The sequence below is a fragment of the Acanthochromis polyacanthus genome, chromosome 22 (genome assembly GCF_021347895.1).
Source record: "Acanthochromis polyacanthus isolate Apoly-LR-REF ecotype Palm Island chromosome 22, KAUST_Apoly_ChrSc, whole genome shotgun sequence".
Lineage (NCBI taxonomy): Eukaryota > Metazoa > Chordata > Actinopteri > Pomacentridae > Acanthochromis > Acanthochromis polyacanthus.
The window spans coordinates 19,610,057-19,630,694 of NC_067134.1; the positions used below are offsets into that span (position 1 = coordinate 19,610,057).

The following is a 20,638-nucleotide window of genomic DNA, read 5'->3' on the forward strand; positions in this document are numbered from 1 at the left end:
TTAAAGTAGAAAAATTGAGTTTGTATTTTTAAAAAAACAGAAATGTGACAATCGAAAAACAACACGCATGAAATCTCCATTATTTATGTCCCATTTATGACAGTAATTTCACAGTAAACACTTGTAATTATTGAAATGTGTCAGTGAAGAGGTGAATAACACTCACTGATGATCCCTGAGAGGAAATTCAAATGTGAAGGTAAGTTAAGAGGTAAAAAATAAATGAAGAGCTATTTGAATCATGAAAAAAGTAGAATACATGAAAACAAAACAGAAAATTGACATTTGTAAAGCTTTAAACAAAATATACTCTATGATATGTGATGCTAAGTTGGTTATTTGTGCAAATATTTGTGAAAAAGTGTCATAAAAAGGCAGCTCTGTCAGCATCTGCAGCTGTAATGCAGGCAGATATGAAAAATAATATTCAAACTATGTCATAATATACACATGCTGGTCATAGTATAATACTACTAATGTAAAGGAAAAAGCAGGTGATGTGAAAATAAAGAAGTCTGTAAACAGAATAAGACATAAAATAACAATTATTTAACACTTTTTGAGGATAAAAAAAGCTTCTCAGACTATGCTGGATGTGAGATATCAGGTCGGTTGCTATGGAAACAGCCAGCAGCATCCGAGGAAGATGCCGGTGGCCGAGCGGCGAGTTTGTAGTTGAGGCCGATGACCAGCGAGCAGAAGCGGCTGTCACCCACGAAGTCGCAGCAAACGACGTTGACTCCGCCCCCCTCCGGTCCCGGACGCTGCTCGCCGGTCCAATGCAGCAGCAGCGACAGAGCCTTCATCGTCATCTTCCTCATGTCCTGCAGCGGGTGGAGGAAAACGTACGGAGCGTCTTCGGTCAGATTCAGACCGCAGACGTAGAAACCAGCTGGAAGGCAAACAGACAGGTACGTTTCAGGTTGGTTTTTATCTGACTTTACACAGATTTTTATGTGCTAGATCAGAAAAAAAGACTTAAAGCAGTTAAATATTTTCATGAAACATTTCTGAACTCCAAGTTGTCTCATTTTTTCCTCATTGTGGGCTCATTTTTCACTACAACATAAAGTCCTGTGCCTCTATGGGAACAGAACAACCATGAAGAAGGAGAGAAAACTCAGAAAGGTTTCATAAAGGAAATAATAAAAATAGATTTCATGATTTTAAGCTCATACTAGATTAATTTTTCAAATTAAATAGCGCACAACTAGTTCAAGGACAAACAACTCTTTGTGTTTTTATAGCTCCTGGCTCTGAAAAGTGGTGTAATTTTGCTTATTATTTTACAAATACTGCAGTTTTTTTTGTTCCAGAGGGTTAAAACATCAACGTTATTTAATCTAATACCTACATAATTAGTAATATCACTACTAACACTCTGATGCTCAAGTTTAGAATGTGCACCTGGTCTTCCTCGGCTCTTCTGTTCCTCCAGATAAGCGATCACTTTCTCAGGATCTGAGCTGTCAGCGTACCTGCAGACAGAGCGCCACCATGAGGACAGTCAGTCCACAGCAACCATGTTCCTTTAGTACTTCTACAAGTGGAATAAACCTTCAAAATTATGCCCTGTTCTGTAGAAAGTTCCTTTTGGGTGGAACAAACCTTTAATAAATATAGCCATTAAAACTGTAATTATTTGGTCAGAAAGTATTATTTAGGGTTTAATAAACCTTGAAAACCATAACTTCACTTCGACAGAAACTAGTATTTTTCTGTTGAATAAACCTTTAAAACCAGAATTTATTATTTAGAAAATACTAAATGAGTCGAATAAACCTTTAAAACTAGAAGTATTTGTGCAGAAAGTAGTATTTTGGGTGGAATAAAGGCATCATTTTTTGAGTTCTGGTGCAATAAACCCTTAAAATTCAGTAGGTGGCGCTGTTGCAACAAATAAAGATTCTACAAATGTCGTCCTGAAACTGCAGCTCCCTCTGCTTCAGACACGCAACACTGAAAACAACTGGGTCGTGTTTCACCACATGGGGGCACTATCGCTTCCAGTTTGGTCTCTAATGTGGCAGCTGTTCAATCAGGCTGAGTGTTGCAGCTTTAATAGTTTTTGAGATATTTATCATTTTACCAGTAAGGTATCCCATCCCACAGCTCAGGATGCTGCGGCGCCACCTGCTGGTTGTCGTAGGAAACGACAAGCTGCTGACTTCTGGACCAACAGGAGCGCATAGAGGGAGTCTCCTGCACAGATAAACACGCAAAAATACATTTTCAGTAATTTTCATCACAAACAAACGCCAAAATTGTTGCAGAAAAGAAACAAACAGTCAAGAATTGGTGCATAAAAATTCTCAAAAACACAGAAAATGTCGTGTTTGATGCTCAAAACTTCGATTAATGCGACACCAAAGTCTTCAAATGCACAAAAAGTACCAATATTTGGATTCTCAGCTCAAACAAGTGAATTAAAAGGTGAAAAACAAACATTAAAACTGAATAAAATGCGGCAGAAAATTAGAAATAAAACACTTTCAAGACGATTCAGTGCAAAATCTGAGCATAAATGCACCATAATTATGTCTTTCAATGTTAGAGCCCAAAGTGACGCCTTCAAGTGTCTTCATTTAGAATCTAAAGCAGAAAACTGCAGCAAATCCTGCATCAGAGAGGCTGCATTGAGTGAATGTTTCTACCTGCGAGGGGCACAGCTTCCGTCCAAACAGCGAGATGATAAACTTCACCAGATCTGCGTGATCTTCATCGGTGAGAGATTCAAAATGTGAGCAGCAGACGATGACGACCTCTTTAGGATGAGCGTCGAGCCAGACGGAGAGTTCATCCAGAGCCTCCTGCACATAAACACCGTTCATAACACCAATTCAAAAAACAGCACAGTTGTGCTTTTTTTCTCATGCAGCACAGCAGAGATAGGAGAAGATAACTGCTGAGGTAGGGAGGAAGAGGACGGATGTTTGCAGAAAAGAGGTGAAGTTAAATCCAATTTGATTCCAGTTTTATGTTAAATTACAGCGAATTTTGGGTTGAATCTGTGAGCTACAAGACCAGGTTTGTTCTTAACCTTCATGTCGTCCTGCGGGTCAAAACTGGCTTGTTCTATAGTTTGAAAATGTGGAAAAAAAAGTATATTTTCACAGTGGAACTTCTGATGTCCACATTTTCAACATTTTTGGGAAATCTTTGAACAATTTTTGGTTGTTTAGTTAATTCCAAACCTTGACAGTGATCAGTGTGTAGATTCCGTGTGCGAAGAACAGTTTTCTGCCTCCTTTCGGCTTCCTGGCTATTCGCAGGTCGAAGAAACGAATCCCAAGATCGCACTGATGACTGAGGACGGACTGCTGCATGGACGGGAAGAATTACAGTGGAAACATAGAAACTCAGCAGTCTTATTCAAAGATAACATCAGAAATGACACTAAATTGATTTATCATTTTATTAGTTACATAAATAACATCAGAAATCTGCAAATATTGGGATAACTGACTTCTCATTTAACTAGTTTTCAGTTGATATTGCTATTTTAGGTGATTAAACGGGAATATTTGATGTTTTTGTAGCTTTCAACTGACTATTTCGGTGTGTTATGTTTGTGGAGATACTGATAATTTCACAACATACAAATAAACAGTTAAAGGCAGAAATATCCAAAATGTTTGTATTTTTAGTGAGAGAGAAACTAAAGTAAAAGAAACACCTGCTGCCCTTTTTCAAATAATAACCCAGCAAATGGATATCACATAAATATTGCAAACAGCTAAAAATATAGGAAAAGATTATGAGACGAAAAAAAGAATTAGTTTGACGATTCATTGTGTTTTTAACAACTGTTTCCAGCTTCCTAATTGTCAATTGTGATTATTTTGCCACTTGTCTTGGATCATGTTAGAGTATAAAGTAAATGTATATAGTACAACACGTCAAGAAAAATAATCAACAATGATTTTGTCACATTTTTTGGTAATTTTCAGCTGAAATCAGTGAATAATGTCGAATATTTTCTGATTTTAGCCTCTCAAGGGAGATGAATTGCTTCTTTTCTTTGTCACATGTTGCTGGAAACTGGATATTTTAAGGATTTTGGACAAAATTAGACATTTGAAGAGGCCACAGTTGGATTTCATACACTGGATGTTTGAAGTATTATTTAAAAATGTGATCAGAAGATAGAAAATAGCCACTAAAATCATCCTTATTTTGTATTTTAATAGTGTGTTGTACTGAATCACAAGAATTAATGCACAGAAGGAGGCTCAGGTTAATGGTGAGGCAGGTGACCATTATAAGCCCCACATCTGTACCTGTGTGGTGGCCCAGCGGTTCACACAGCGCCGGGTGCAGCAGGGGAAGAACCGGTCGGTGAGTCTGAGGAGGCCGGGCTCTGATCCGAGCACTGGGGAGGAGACGTCCAGGCAGAAGGACATGCTGTCGTGGCTCCCTGCGGGGAACACAGTCATTTTATACTTTTAATTATTTAGATAGGCTATATGTGGATGTGTTATTAATATATGTTTAATGTTTTATGTAGTTTTGTTGTTAAATGTTGCTCCGAACTAGCGGAACTAGCTTCAGTGCTACCGGGCAGAGCGAAGTTCCACAGCGGGACGTCAAGCAGTTCCTCCGGCAGACGAGACATCCAGTCCGAATTCCCTCCGAGCTGCTGCCGCTGTTTGTCCTCCATATTCTTAACCTGAAACATCCTCCTCTCTTTGTTTAATCTTAAAATCTCATCTTGAAGCTGCTTTTGCTAAACACCGTTTGTTTACAAACTCTTCCGGGTTTACACGTCATCATTTCGCGTCTGCTTTTCAAAAATAAAAGCAGTTTACACAACTAACCACCAGAATATAAATAAAGTTAAATATTTTAGGACTAATATTAAATTACAGTGTGCAGTCTTATTTATAGTGTAGCTTTTGTTTGACAGGAGCTATGTATATTTAAAATATATTGATTCAAAAGCATATTCTTGATCATTAATTGCAGCTGCCAGTTACTATGGTATCATAATACCAAAACAATGTATACACACATCAGGAAAAGAAAAACTTGCACAAATATTTCAATACCAAATTTATTCAAACATGACAAGATTAATACAAGTTACCTTTGACCTTGACATTTACAAGAGGTGCTTAGGTGGTTGCCACTGGCTTCCAGACATTTATGTGTATGGCCAACTACTGCTTGGGTAACATTGGCCAAAGTGTCCAATGGGATTGTAGCACATGCATTTTCATTTCTTATCAATCTTGTCTTGTCAGTGTAATTGTAATTTGATCAAACTTTGAAAGAGATATCTATATGTATAGAAGGACTTATACAAGTTAAATATTTATTTTAAAAAAAACGAAAAAGGCCTTTTTGTATAATTCTGAAATGTTGTTTACCTGTGGAAGTTCATCATTTATCTTTGTACCATTTCAAACTATTCATTGGACTTGACCTACTTTAATTTGAATACAATACTGGAAAAACTGATGTGTTCTAAAACATTTGACCGGTAGTGTAGTTTTGGTTAATGTGCAGATTCAATTAGTTCTTAACTCTGAATTTACTCTGAGTGACTGCTTTGTTTCCAGATCTTTACTTGTGAATTTATTGTTTCCTTCCTCATCTGTGACAGGAAACAGAATATTTTTGAGTTGTGGACAAAACAAGACGTTTGTCATCGCTATAAGGCACGCTTTTCTGACATTTCATAAACTTGTGTAGTAACAGAAAATTGTCAGTTGCAGCTCAGTTGTTTCCTAACAGAGCAGATAATTCTATCAGTGTGGCGTCACTTGAATCATTAGGAGCTCCTACTGGAAACCCATTCTCAGCCTTTCTGTCTTGTGACCACTTAAAGTATTGTCCGCTCATAGTGCTGTCACGGCTTGTTGTGTCACTGCTTTTGTTAAATTTGGGTCTATGCTATATTTCTGTTTTGTTGACTGGTTTTAGATCTCTGGGCACTATTCTTATTAACTACTTTAATTGTGTTATTGATGTATTTTTAAAACTAGCCTTGAAACAACACCAGGGGAAAGCAGCAGGTCACCCTACCTCCACATGATCGGTTCTTCCATTAGTGCCGCTCTATTAGATTATCCTAATGTACTTACATGCTTTGTGTTGGTGAGCCATATTGAACACATGAAAGACCATTTATAAAAAGGAGAATCTCATTTTCCATCTTTTGGTTTTGCTTTGTTTAGCACAAGAAATAAATTTAAACATAATGCTGCAGTAAATCAGTTATAAAACGACAACCTACTGACTCAGTATTTCCGACTTCCGTGGGTCTTTCATGTCATGCATATGTAGCAGCGGCACAAACTCACCCTGAGAAAGAGGCCTGAGAAAAGACCAGTAATGATGTTATGTGATCACAAGAAGCTTTTTTTAATGTTCGTTTTCCTGCCACTCTGTAGAAAATAGACTGCGATCATGTGAAATATGGCCTGACATCTCGTTATTTTGATACTACATAGTAATTATTTGTTATGGCTACTTGAGACTGGCAAGAAACAAGCATCTTATGTGGTGATTAAAAAAGAAAAGATGGTGATAAAAAAAATCCAACACTCTTACTCATCTCATTTCATTTTGATGAAAAACATGTGTTTTCTAAATTCGGTAAATGTCATGGTGACCAAAAAAGCAGATTTTGTGGGGTTGAGTTTGAAATAAACTAATGCTGCAAATTCAGAAAGAAGGCTTTGTTTTAAAAGGTCAAATCCAGGCTTAAAATCCACATTTTATCCTCTGTTCTGTGGTCATACTGGGTTGTGGATGGTTTCTTGTTTGAAAATTACTTTAATTGTCTTGCTTTTAATATGTAAAGTGCGTACTTTGTCAGTTTGCATCCTCTATGTTTGTGAATTTTAACCATTTCAGCCAATCGTCGTTCTCAGATTGTTTAAATTCAAGGAATCCATCATACTGTCCTTCCTAGTCTTTAAATACATAATGATTTATTTACATATATTTACATCTGTATGAATACAAATTTTTCAATAAGAGTATGCTGAAAAAATGACAATAATTGTTCAACAAACTCAAATGAGTTGCTTCAATTTGAAGCATGCAATTAAATTAATTTTAGTTAAATTAAGTTGACAACTGATATTAAGTCACTGCTTTAATTTAGATGGATTGAAATCGGCTGCACAGTGGCGTATAGTGGTTAGCACTATCACCTTGCAGCAAGAAGATCCCTGGTTCAAATCCCGGCCTGGGATCTTTCTGCATGGAGTTTGCATGTTCTCCCTGTGCATGCGTGGGTTTTCTCCGGGTACTCCGGCTTCCTCCCACAGTCCAAAAATATGCTGAGATTAATTGGTTACTCTAAATTGCCTGTAGGTGTGAATGTGAGTGTGATTGTCTGTCTGTATCTGTAGCCCTGTGACAGACTGGTGACCTGTCCAGGGTGTCCCCTGCCTTCGCCCGAGTCAGCTGGGATAGACTCCTGCACCCCTGCGACCCTAGTGAGGATAAAGCGGTGTATAGAGAATGGATGGATGGATTGAAATCGGTTTAAGCTTCTCAAATGTTTGTTACTGCTTGAGAACCTCAGCTTGAAGCTTCCAGTTTTCCAACTTACACAACCCTACACTGTAAAAACAGGGGTTTTTTCAATAAATGTACCTTTCTTCTGTTCCTGTACAACAATCATTTTGAAGTTTTGTTTCCCATTTTGGCTGCTACACTTGGAAGACCTAAGAGTGATTCTCAATGCAATATTTCACAAATGCTTGGAGTATCTGAAAACTTTTTTCCACCACTGTTGAGGTTTGGTCTTGTCCCATATAGATCTGTGAGGATGGCTAGATTTCTTTACAGGGAAACTTCCGTGCCTTGGCATATTTAACAGTAATCTGATGCACTTTTGTGGGCTAAACTTTCGTGGTAAATTTCTTCTCATGATCACTGTGGAGACTGTTTGATGGGATCAAAATGGATTTTCTTGTTTAGCGTGAGTACATGTACTGTACATTTATAGTAACTGCTGAAGAATTTACATCCAGGAATTTCTTCCAAGAAGTGAAGGAATTCAATAAGTGCACAAGAAAAGAGTCTCTCTGTTTTTCCAGCTGGTGGTTGGGGTCAAAACCCGAAAAATACACCCATGTTAATGCTCTGCTTGGATTAGTTTATGGACAAATACTTAGTCATGAAAGTTCAATAAAAATAACTTTCAGAACATATCCCCAATTGACTTCCGCATTATCCATTTTTTTGCTAATGTGAGCTCAAAGAAGAGACTTTTATTCAATTTTAAGGAATTTCAGAGATTCTTTGATGTTCTTGTCCAAAACTGTATATTCTTAATCAACAACATGATGAGAAAAAACAGGGGAATTTCAGGCTTTCATTTTGTTATTCAAACAACCCCAAATTTCACTGTGTGAAAAAGCAATTAGAAACAAAAGAACTTGATATATCAATGTAAGATTTCAGATGCCATTGTAACCCTTAGATGCTTCAGTGATTGGACCCTACATTCTTCCATAAGTGGGTCAAAATGACCCATATAAGAATCAATGTGTTTTTATGGCTTTTCTTGTCATTTTTGTTTAAAATAATCATTTGTATGATTGTTTGTGTTAAAATTTTTTTTATCTATGCAAGAATAATTTCATGTTTGAAATATGTTTATTTTTCACTTTACAACAGATTTTGAACATTTTGATGATTGAAAAAGAAGAATCCCAACATCCATTTTGTTGACATTTTTCCACTCTTTTCCTCCAGCTGTTGCTGCCGTCCGTCCCTCCAGTATTGAAATTTCTTTGGCAGTGTAAAAAACAACTTAAAAATGTAAATAGAATGATGTCAAAAACATGTTTTTTGAGGAATAGTTGGAATATAGAATGATACAAACTTTTCATTTCAACGATAATGTCAGAAAACGACCTCACGGTGTCATTTTTGACCCACTTTGTTTGGGCTTCAGGTTCCCTCTTCTGGTTTGATTTCACTTTTTTAACAGTTTTCTAGAACATATTTTCAGCTCAAGAAGCCAAAAGATTTCACAAAGTTTCCCAGAAGCTGCTGGGGAGAAACCTCAGTGTGCAGGACAAGACAGTAGAGACATTCTTTAGCTTACAAAGACAAATGTTTTGTCACATCTATAAATTATGTAACATGTTTTTTGTTTTTAGTGGTTAGCACTTTTGCCTTGCAGCAAGAAGATCCCTGGTTCAAATCCCGGCCTGGGCCTGGGATCTTTCTGCATGGAGTTTGCATGTTCTCCCTGTGCATTAGTGGGTTTTCTCCGGGTACTCCAGGTTCCTCCCACAGTCCAAAAATATGCTGAGGTTAATTGATTACTCTAAATTGCCCGTAGGTATGAATGTGAGTGTGATTGTTTGTCTGTATCTGTAGCCCTGTGACAGACTGGCGACCTGTCCAGGGTGTCCCCTGCCTTCACCCAAGTCAGCTGGGATAGACTCCAGCACCCCCCGTGACCCTAGTGAGGATAAAGCGGTGTATAGAGGATGGATGGATGTTTTTTGTTTGTGTTACGGTACGCATTGCTTCTATAAGATGCCAGTCATCGTAATGTGTTTAAGCAGCAGACCCTTAATTAATCCCGATGCTGGGCGTCCCGTCTGCAAACAAAGACGCACTATGAGTTTATGAGGACACATGGGCTGTCATCAGCAATGATATAATAACCGATTTATTGTTGATGGAGGCTAACTGAGGTGACCACTTCCTAACCAGATAAGACCCTCCAACTAAACTAATTTACAAACTGCCCTGACCTCCTCTCTCTAATAAATCCCCGTTTATTCCATCCTCTTTACAGCTAACCCAAATGTAATAACAGCTTATAAGCTATATGTGACATTCGCGACAAAGAACATTTCACATGTCTTGGTGGTGATTTGCTGTGTCCCATCGTCTTATATTAAATACTTTACATCTCTTGGTTTAATTTTGATAATTTTGTGTCTCATGTTGTTCATTTTGCAACCCTTTGTGGTTGTTTTTTGTCCAATTTCCAATAATTTATATCACATTTTGTTATTTGTGGTTATAAACTTCGATAATTTCATGTGTCACACTGTTAATTTTGTGTCTCTTCATGGCTGTTTTGCATCCATTTATGTTTGTGTTTTGTCCCATTTTGATAGTTTTGTGTGTCATTTTGTTCATTTTCCATCTCTTTTCCTTCATATCTGGTCACTTTGCATCACTTTTAGGCCATTCTGGGTCTCTCAGTGGTCATTTCATATCTTTTTGTAGTATTTTTTTTTGTCCAATTTTGGTCATTTTGTGTCATATTTTGGTAGTTTTGCATCTTGCTATGGTTGTTTTCTTAATTTTTTGACATTTTGTGTCTTTTACTGTCACTTTTGTGTGTCTTTGTGGTTGTTTTGCAACTATTTTTCATCATTTTTCATCTGTGTCTGTTTCTGGTCTTTTTGCATGTTTGTTGTCTTGTTGTGATTGTTTATTGCCCCACTTTGGTCATTTTACATTTTATTTTAATGGTTTTGCATCTTTTCGTGGCTCGTATTGTCAATTGGCATCTCTTTATGACTGTTTTTGACCCATTTTGATAATTTTGTGTCTCATTTTACATGTCTTTGGAGCCATTTTATGCTTCTCTGTGGTCATTTTGTGTGGAATTGAGGTCACTTTATGGCACATTGTGGTTGTTTTCTCTCTCTTTTGGGAAACTTTTCAAATGTAGTGTTTTTCATACATATGTTATCTCATTTTGGTTGGTTTATTGTCTCATTTTAATAGTCGTGCATCTCTTTGTGGTTGCTTACATCTAGCTTCAGGCACATTTTGGCCATTTTGCATCTCTTTGTAGCCATTCAGTGTCTCTTTGTGTTTGTTTTGTATGATTGTTTTATGTCTCATTTTGATTGTTTTGCATCTTTTTTGTCATCATTTCACATCTGTTTGCTTATGTCTCTTCATTTCTGTCTGCTTAGTAATCCTGCCATGCAAATATAATTTAGGATATTTTTTGTTTTTTAATATTTGGCCCTTAATTGCACGGTACATTTAAGAAAAAGGTTTTTAAAAATCCTAAAAAGTTATCGCCTTTTGTCCTTGAGGGGAAAGAATAACTGCAGGAATGTAAGAAGTTGAACCACCACAGGGCAAAGATGAGGCCTTCTGCTGCTGCTTAACTGAAATTGAATGTTAAAGTGTTTATATGTTCTCTGGAATATTTAATTGAAATTTGTCACATTTTATTAAAAAAGATTTTCTCTTTAATTTATAGTAGCCTGAAATTGCTGGCCAGCCCACTCTGGTCACACCACTGTCTCCACCTTCCTGCCCCACTGTGGATCACATTATGCTGTAATTATATAAAGCCGATGGACTACAGCGCTCAGTAGACACTTCTGGACTCAGACGGCAAGCCGACTACTCCTCTGACGCCCAGGTATGACTTTTTTCAAGATTTTTCCTGAAGACAAAGTTGGGTGATTGTGCTCCTGCAAAAGGTACAAAGCCAATATTCATGTGTCGCTTCTTTGTGAAGTGTTTGGGATCCTAAAATCACTATATTACAAATTGTCTCATGATTTGCTGAATACAGTCCAAGTTTCTGGGGTGTTGTAGCAAAACATTTGCTTCAGAAACCTTTTGAAAACAGCTGAAGTGGACGAGCAGCCGGTCACTTTCTTCTGACTAGTGTTAAGATGTTGACTTGCTAGGATGCAGATAGCTTATAGGCATTCGTAAATTGTACAAAGGGTTAAAGGGAGTATAGAAGATTGTAGACGAAGGGTTTCTAATGGGGTACGGAGGCTACAGTGGGTCATTTGAGGTTTATAGAAGGGATAGAAGTAGAGGCCACAGAGGGTTTAGAGAAGGGAACGAAGGGGTTATGAAGGGCTATGGGAGGTACTGTGGGTTTCTAGAAGAGTACAGAGGGTACAGAAGGTCTAGTTTGAGTAGTTATGAAGAGGTAAGAATAGTTTTTATTAAGGGTATAAAGGGTACAGAGGGATTCAAGGGAAGCACAAAGGGCTTATGAAAGGGTAGGAAGGGTGCAGTGGAGAATATAGAGGGTGAGAAACTTTATGAAGGGGTACGAAGGGTACAGTGGTTTTTTAGAAGACCATATAGGGTACAGAGGGTGTATGAAGGTGTATAAATGGAACAGTAGTTTCTTCAAGAGTTTAAAGGGTACAAAGAAATGTCAATGAGGTGCATGATGGGTTTATGAAGGGGTTAGAAGGGTACAATAATTTTTAATGAAGATTATATAGGGTTCAGAAACTTTATGGTCAAGTACAGAGGGTTTTTCAAAGGCTTTTGGAAGGTAGATCGGGTTTTCACAAGGGTATGCTGGGTACAGAGGATTTAGAGTGATTTGTAGAGGGTTTTTGAAGGGGTACAGGGTTTTCTTGTATCAAAAGTATAAAGATCACAGAGGAATTGGAGGAAGGAACAAATGGTTTTTGAAGAGGTATCGAAGGTAAAATGTTATTTTGGAGAGTATAGAAGTTACAGAAAAGGGCTATGGCAGGTACAGATAGATAAGCACAATAGGATCCATTGTTTAAGGACATGTCGAAGGTAAACCAAAGGCCGAAAGAAAGACAGCATTAAATCTTTCTTCTTCTCCAGTAGATTTCCCCTCATCTCAGTTCAATTAAAATGAAATTAGACAACTGTTCTGTTGATTTTGCACCCAAAGGTCACAGTGACGCCTCAAATCCGCATACAGAGTTTAACTGACATGAGCCCGGGATTCTGTGGCAGTTTACAAGTTTAGTTGGACATGCTGTCTCATGTCTCTCAAGTCAGGAAAAGTGGAGGAATGTTGCAAATGTGGTGCCTTTTTTTTGTCATGTTCAAAGATTTGTTCTAACTTTCATTCAGTCACTCAGTGCATAAACTACCTCCTGAGAGGCTCTAACAACTTAACAATGTTGACGAGACATTAATATAAAAACTCTGTCTGCTCTGCATTGATGATAATCCTTTATATGTAACACACCACGCTCAGTCATCTCAGCTGTTTCTTGTGGTAACTGAATGCAATTACTGGCCTATTAATGTAATAAAGTTAAGCAGTGAGCTGCCATAATCAGTGAGATCTTCCCATTTGAGGACCTTCCACTTGTATAAATAGGGTGAACTTCTTCCAAACATGTTAGAAGCATGCAGCAACACATTATAAAGTCAGCATTTTAACATCTGATAGCGCTGCAATAGCTCTCCTTGTAACTTTAAATACTGTCGTTGTTCCTCTCTCTGGTGTCCATGATGTGCAGGTGAAGGAGAAAATGTCCGTGACACTGACTTTCTTTAAAAGTATTTTATTAAAAGAAAGAGCAGCATCAGTACAGACAGAACCTGCCTGGAAGGAGTCGGCCAATTGAATCCTCCTTGCTGGACAATAGCCAGCGATCACTTTTATAGGTTTTAACATGTAAATGAGTACAACATATGGTTCTTTATTGTCTAACACATGGGAAACAAGTGAGGAGTATCCCCAAACAAACCCCCTGTGTCTACAACAGCTGAAGAATCCCTAAATCAGTATTTTAGACAGAAGAACCCTCATAAAAACACCTCCAACAGGGCTCTGTAAACAGGAGAACACTTTCCCATGGCATGGGTTGAATATAATGCAGATTCCATCTGTGGTCAGAGACACCAGAGCAAACACTACATATAACAAGCAACTCATATCAAATACTAGAACAAACAAAACAGATTCTATACTACTAACTTAATAAGTAATACATGTAACAGATCAGATACCACAATACCTTATAATGCAAACATATTTCTTTGATTCTCCCTTACTTTAATTAAAATTCTTTGCTTTTCGTCTCCTTTTTCTTTATGATTTTCTGCATGGATTAGACTTAGTGAAATCCAAGCTAATTTAGACCTCCCTTTAAACTTACAATTAGAATCATTTTGGAAATAAATCCGATTTAAGAGTTGCATAGTCACATCATGTGCTTTATTAAAATGGGTTTTATTCTACACCACGGGCCTGTTTTGCAGCATACCTTAGCTTAATTTGTTGTATGTAGAATTGGATTGAATTTCCCCGGAATCCCAGAGCACTGTACATGGTCATAGTGGCATTATGTAGCTTGTTATTCATTTAAATATTTATCCATGTGATCCTCAGATGGCACTGGGGTGCTTTTATAGAAAAAAGTCAGGCCTCCAATTACAGTAACTCAATCAAATCTTCAAAGTTTAGGAACTTACTAATCCTTTGTGACAGATATGTGAATTTATGACCTTGTTTTTGACTGTCATTATTTTTTTTTTCCCAGAACAGAGGGGATTTGAGTCAAAATGGTGGAACGCTACGACTGCTCGGAGTGCCAAGAGTCCTTGTATGGACAGAAGTACCTGCTGAAGGAGGACCTTCCGTACTGCATTAAGTGCTATGAGAAACTTTTCTCCTCCAACTGTGAAGTTTGCCAAAACCTCATTGGCTGCACAAGCAAGGTAAGATTCCAACTTTTCATTTTCCATCGATGTTTAGTATTTAAATGAATTGTCATAACTTTAGTGATTCTTCCAAAGTGTCAGTCTTGTACATTTTGTTTATAATTTTGCACTTGTTGGCTCTCTTTGCGTGAAATATATTTGCTACTGCACCTAGTTGTACAGATAGTAAGCTAATATATCTTGTTTCCCATCAAATAAATACAAAATATGAATTTTTATACATTCAAAAAATATGTTAACACTAGCATAATAACAACTGTGCACTTAAAGGAGTGCAGACAGGTTACTTTGTCTCGTATGACAGCACACAAACAAAATTCCACTTGAAAAATGTCCAATTTATGAGGGTATTGCTGTCAGTTAACAATATTTGTTTACATGATTTGCTTTCTTTAATCAGTGTTAGGGGTTTTTGAAGTAAATTTGGCCAACATGCACATAATTGACTAGTTGTTAATGATTTGGATAATCTATTAATTAGTTTGAGACATGTTATCTCGTCTCTTTCTCCTCTACAATAGTAAATTACTATCTGTAATTGTTGACAAAACTAGACATTTTTCACCACTTGTCTTTGGGAAACACAAATTGACAGTTTTCACCATTTTTTGATTTTACAGACTAAACAAGCAATTTAATTGATTGAGAAAATAATTAACAGATTAATTGTTAATGAAACTAATTGTTAGTTTCAGCCCTACTGTTGAACCACTATCTACATACCGTATATGAAGATGGGTCTGAAAAGTAAAGTTGAGTTAATAGCATTAAATGGAACAACAAAGACGCTTTAGAAGCTCCATAAATAAACTCGGCTATGACATAAACCACTGTATTTTTCACTGTGGTTTTGCAGTAGTTTAAATACTTCCTTCGACTAAAATAAGCAAATTTAGCAACCAAGGAGTCTTTGTTTCTGCAGGATTTGTCTTACAAGGATCGTCACTGGCACGGCGAGTGTTTCCTCTGCATTAAGTGCAACCAGTCTCTGGTGGATCGGCCCTTTGCCACCAAGGATGATCTGCCGATGTGCACCGACTGCTACAGCAATGAGTACTCTGCCAAGTGCCATGCATGTTTGAAGACCATCATGCCAGGTGAGCAGACTGTGTCTTGGTTTTTACGCACCAAATTTCACCATTTTCCTGAAATAAAACAGGTTGGAGGTGATTTGACTGGTACAAATATGTGCATATTTGCTATATAATCAACAAAAACCACCAGAAATCAAAGGTGCAACGTGTTCTATTGTTGTGCAAATGATCAATAACATCACCAAAGTTCAATCTGAATATCCGACATAAAAACTAAAATGACTTTTCTGTCTACAGGAAGACTTAAGAATTGAAGGCATAATGAGCTATGAGATTGCTTTAGTGAGTTGGAATGACTCAGCGGTACACCGGCACCATATGGATGCTGCGCTGACATGCAGGTTAAACTGAAAAATTACATTCTCGCTGTCTCTCCCACTGCCCCCTCCACCCACCAGGCTCCAGAAAGATGGAGCATAAGGGCAACAGTTGGCACGATAACTGCTTCTCCTGCAACCGTTGCCAGCAGCCCATCGGCATCAGAAGCTTCATCCAGAAGGACGCCAGCTACTACTGCCTGCCCTGCTATGAGAAGCAGTTTGCTCTGAAGTGCATCCACTGCAAATTGGTAAAAGAAAGCGCAGAAATCAATCACTCTCTGCAAAAGCAACTGGAAAGACACATAAAGTAGTTGGATGCTTGTATTGATGTTTTTAACAGCTGCACAGTTCATTAAATAGGAGTATACTGTCTTTACTGTCTTTGGCTACCTTAGATGTAATTAGTTTTATGCTTATTTGTCCCAATCCTGCTAACGCAATGGAATGACGTGCAGTGAAAGAAAAAGACCTGCATGTATGCTATACAACAGTTATGGGCAGGAAACAGATGGTCATGCAGGCAGGAATCGGAGGCGTCTTTTTGTGCTAAAAGCTGGTAGGTGAGACACTAGTCATCTGGCTTGCCTGTGACTAAGTCAGCAACAAATGGCTAAATGACTAAAAGATATGAAGCTTCACCGTCATACAAAGGCAGAGAGCAGTAATGCAGAACAGTGGACTTCAGAATTATATATTTAAAGCTCTGGAAACTGTGTTAATATGCATTGTAAAATCTTAATTTTTTCCTGGACTCTGTAATTGATGCATCTTAAGTGTTTCAGTATCTACATTTAAATGCCCTTTTGTTTCTTCTGGACCTTTTTTGACCATTATAATTTGATAAATGAATCATGCAATACATATACTAAAAGATGTGTTTTAAAGCAACTTGACCACAAGTAAATTAGCATTGCTGCTACAATCCGGCATAATTACGTCTATTGCTGTCTAAATAGATGTCCATTAATGTCCCAATCAAATAAAGAAATTAAATAAAAAGTAATCAGATGAAATCCACTAAAATCAGAGACTACTTTGCTATGCTAAAGTAGTTAGCTTCAAGACAAGAGCTATTTTTTTCTTTCCACAGTGTAATTAATTTTGCTTTTAGCTTACTTATGTGGTATAACAATCTCAGTTAGTCTTAAAACTGTAATTTAAATGTAGCTTAAACCACATCAAATCACACAAAATCCAGTAGATTCAAAATTCAGAGGCTGTAGGTCAAAGCCTGATTAGTTAGCTTCGAGCTTTGTTACAACTTGGCTCCACAGTTGTAGCAAAAACTCAGAGACAACCACTGTACGGTGAGCAACAAATGTTTATTGCATGGTCAAAACCCAATTCACAACGCTGTCCAAGCACACACAACACCAAAACCCACATGCGTGGCTGTTGCTCTGCAGACACCCCACTCCCGGGTTTCTGGAGCTAACTCTAAAAGTACAAAATTCATATTTAAGTACCCGAGTTGAAACACTTAGGGACAATCTTTCACTGCTGATATTGAGTTTACTTCATTTTTTTCTCTGTTTGATCAATTTTTATTTTGAATATTGTGAAATATCATATCAAATCATATCATTCCAGCCGATCATCCATGGCGGGGTGAACTACCGCGACCAGCCCTGGCATAAGGAGTGCTTCCTCTGCACCGGATGTAAGCAGCCACTGGCCGGCCAGCGATTCACCTCTCGGGACGACTACGCCTACTGCCTCATATGTTTCTGCAACCTGTTTGCCAAGAAGTGCGCTCACTGCACCAAGCCCATCAGCGGTAAAGTCACAATCACTGCCCTTAAAAACTGTCTTTTTTGTTGGCAATTATTCAGTTCAGTAATTTAATGAACACTTTCAGTCTGACAAATCATTGCACTTCTAAATTTTAAACACCACGTTGTTAATGTAAACTATTAATTAATTGAATTTGGGGATGGTTTGAGGTTGGTCGACTTTTCACTGGAGGTCCTTGGACTTATCTCATTCAAATCTACAAATCTCAGTCACGGTTCAGTTCAAAACTTGATATGAAAACTGTACTTTACTACTCCAGTCAAAGGCTAAACTGCTGAGCCAGTTTTGTTAGCTTTTAGCTTAAGGAGCTACTGTATTGGATACCATTCTTTGACCAGTATAATTTAACAGTTTAGCTTTTGTCTTATTTAGGCTATATGGTACAACAAACTCAGTCAGATACTGAACTATACTTTTAAAATCAAATGAAATCCACTTGTCAGACACTGGTTTGTTAGCATCTAGCTAGTTAGCTTTTAGATGGGCCAGTTTTTCTGCTTTTACAGTGTGATTTAATTATTCCGCTTTTGGCCTGTTTATGTGGTACACCAGACCGAGATAGCACTAAAGGTCCAATTTAAAGGCCGCTTAACCACTACTATCATATGAAAACTGTTAGTCAGAGGCTCCTCTGCTAATTTAGGCTACCTAGTTTGTGAATTCATTTCAAGAGGCTAATTGGATTAGCTGCTTTTCCTTCTACAGTCTACTCTTTCACGGCCAGATATTGAATTTTTTAGTCACATATCACTCATTTCCTTTTATTGAGGACCAGCAGACAACTTCAAAGTCGATCTGACGTTTGATAAAAGAGCTTTAAAGTTGAATGCTGCCACTTTTCATTATGTTTCCCCCTTTGATGAGAGATTATTGTTAAAATAGTTTCTTGTGATCATTTTTTGGCCATCAGACACTGAATGAAACACATTACCTGCAGTGCTACAATATGAAGTTAGGGCAGATCTGGTCTCTAAGTGGTCTTTAACTTAGACTGAAGGTTCCCTCGATAGATCATATGCTTCCCTATGTGTCCTGTGTGGATCCAATCAGCATCAATTACAGGGTTATTACATTACACAGATCATGAGATTTCTCTCTGCTGCATCCGTCGCAGGTCTCGGGGGCAGCAAGTACATCTCATTTGAGCAGCGCCAGTGGCACAACGAGTGCTTCAACTGCAAAAGGTGCTGTGTTTCCCTGGTGGGTCGAGGTTTCCTGACCAGCGACGATGACATCCTCTGCCCCGACTGTGGCAAAGACATGTGAGCAAACTTCCTAACGCTGGAGAGGAGCCTTGAGAGCAGAGCGGCTGCCTCCTAAAGTTGCAATATCGGTTTGATTTATGAGTTTCTCACACATTAACTTGCTTCTACCGTGTTTTCTGCATGCGCTGATGATTATGTGTTTTTAAGGAATAAGCAGAAACCTTCATTCCACAGTTTCTGTTTTGCTGTCATGTGAAGAATCCTTATGAGTAGATAAACTGTGCACCTCGTTTTGGAATGAAAGCGTATCTGGCCTCAAGATGAATGTCTCTGATGGATGTTTCAGAAGCATTAAAGGGGAACTTCGGTTTTTTTCAACCTGGGGTCTGTTTTCATATGTCATTTCATACATGTGAGTGATGGAGAAAGGAATTTTCGACATAGCTCCAGTATTTAGCCAGGCAGGCAGCTTAGCAGCTCAGCTGGCAGCTCGGCTAGCGAAAAGTATGGGGCAGCTGGCCCCCCGCGTCAAATTCCGCCCTAACGTGCTTTTTGCCCCACACTGACCGGCTCAGATAGTCTCAATGAGTGTCCCACCACATACCAGAGATGAGAAGTGAACGAAAACGAAATCGCACGATAGCTTGCGAAATCGCGCCAAAACCAGTGTTTTGGCGCGAGCTCTCACGCGATTTCGGAACGAGATTTGCTTTCAAGCGTCCTGAGATTTGGATACAGACCACAACAAAGACCCATCACCAGGTAATGTGGAGGTTTTCGTTCACTTCTCATCTCTAGTATGTTGTGGGACACTCATTGAGACTATCTGAGCCGGTCAGTGTGGGGAAAAAAAGCACGTTAGGGCGGACTTTGACGCGGGGGGGCCAGCTGCCCCATACTTTTCGCTAGCCAAGCTGCTAGCTGAGCTGCTAAGCTGCCTGTCTGGCTAAATACTGGAGCTATGTCGAAAATTCATTTCTCCATCACTCACATGTATGAAATGACATATGAAAACAGACCCCAGGTAAAAAAAACAAAGTTCCCCTTTAAAGCATGCGAAATTGACTTAACGAATGCCACTATGACCTGATTGTGACTACTAATGCTATTTGTTCTAATTACATCATTAATGTTTAATAAAATCTAAATCTAATATACAATATAAAGACTTTTTGTGACTTGATTGATGCTTCATTTGCTTAAAGTACCAATTTTAATCAAACTCTACATGCATGAATCACGTGAAGTACACTTCTCAAATGAGGAAACAGTAATTTCGCCAGTTATACTTAATCGTTTATTGAGTTAGCTTTAGGCTAATTTGCTTCTTATTTGAACTTTTACTGTATTATAAATACTTAACAATAATTTTGCCATTTTCTTATCCAGGGCATGAAAAAGTTGGGCATCTACGAAATAAAACTTATTTTTAACTTCCACAAAACAGAATCCTGGCAAAATTGGATTTAGCTAACTCTGCTGTTCAATTTATAACTCGCTGGAGTCAGAGCCCTTTGGGTTCCTACATCCGTTTTCTAATTCTGGTGAATTCAATTTTGATTTTACTTCTTTAAATTACATTTCAGTTGTGTCTTATTGTCCATGGCAGCGGTGGAGGAATTATTTATGAGAGCATATGCTGATGATTCTGTGTTTCAAATAAATAAGCCTTTATTCCACAATGTTTTTAATATTTTTTCCTGTTTAGATGAAGAGTCATTTACAGCTCTCCAGTCTTTATGTGAAGAATACTTATAAGCAAATAAACTGTGCACCTCATTTTGGAATGAAAGTG

General features: G+C 38.0%; 2 protein-coding genes across 2 annotated transcripts; one reads left to right on the top strand and one right to left on the bottom strand.

Annotated features, from left to right (window-relative positions):
- Positions 1 to 79: 79 nt before the first annotated feature.
- LOC110945285 (PI-PLC X domain-containing protein 1-like) lies at positions 80 to 4,775 on the bottom strand. Its single transcript, XM_022186871.2, has 7 exons — positions 4,558 to 4,775; positions 4,281 to 4,417; positions 3,195 to 3,320; positions 2,655 to 2,810; positions 2,090 to 2,202; positions 1,408 to 1,478; positions 80 to 892 (listed from the first exon to the last, which is right to left on the bottom strand). The coding sequence occupies exons 1-7, from the start codon at positions 4,676 to 4,678 to the stop codon at positions 585 to 587; spliced, it is 1,032 nt and encodes a 343-aa protein (XP_022042563.1). The 5' UTR covers positions 4,679 to 4,775; the 3' UTR covers positions 80 to 584.
- Positions 818 to 19,277, top strand: LOC110963349 (four and a half LIM domains protein 2-like). Its single transcript, XM_051941852.1, has 7 exons — positions 818 to 911; positions 11,216 to 11,380; positions 14,250 to 14,427; positions 15,353 to 15,527; positions 15,923 to 16,092; positions 17,435 to 17,621; positions 18,753 to 19,277. The coding sequence occupies exons 3-7, from the start codon at positions 14,272 to 14,274 to the stop codon at positions 18,902 to 18,904; spliced, it is 840 nt and encodes a 279-aa protein (XP_051797812.1). The 5' UTR covers positions 818 to 911; positions 11,216 to 11,380; positions 14,250 to 14,271; the 3' UTR covers positions 18,905 to 19,277.
- The last annotated feature ends 1,361 nt before the right edge of the window (positions 19,278 to 20,638 follow it).

Bases quoted from the DNA above. Each gene is read 5' to 3' on its own strand.
- LOC110945285 (XM_022186871.2), bottom strand. From the start codon at position 4,678: ATGTTTCAGGTTAAGAATATGGAGGACAAACAGCGGCAGCAGCTCGGA. The intron at 3,321-4,280 runs GTACAGATGTGG...CCGTCCATGCAG, and splicing joins ACCGCTGGGCCACCACACAG to CAGTCCGTCCTCAGTCATCA. The intron at 1,479-2,089 runs GTAAAATGATAA...CTCTGTCTGCAG, and splicing joins TGGGATGGGATACCTTACTG to GTACGCTGACAGCTCAGATC.
- LOC110963349 (XM_051941852.1), top strand. From the start codon at position 14,272: ATGGTGGAACGCTACGACTGCTCGGAGTGCCAAGAGTCCTTGTATGGA. The intron at 14,428-15,352 runs GTAAGATTCCAA...TTGTTTCTGCAG, and splicing joins TCATTGGCTGCACAAGCAAG to GATTTGTCTTACAAGGATCG. The intron at 16,093-17,434 runs GTAAAAGAAAGC...ATATCATTCCAG, and splicing joins AGTGCATCCACTGCAAATTG to CCGATCATCCATGGCGGGGT.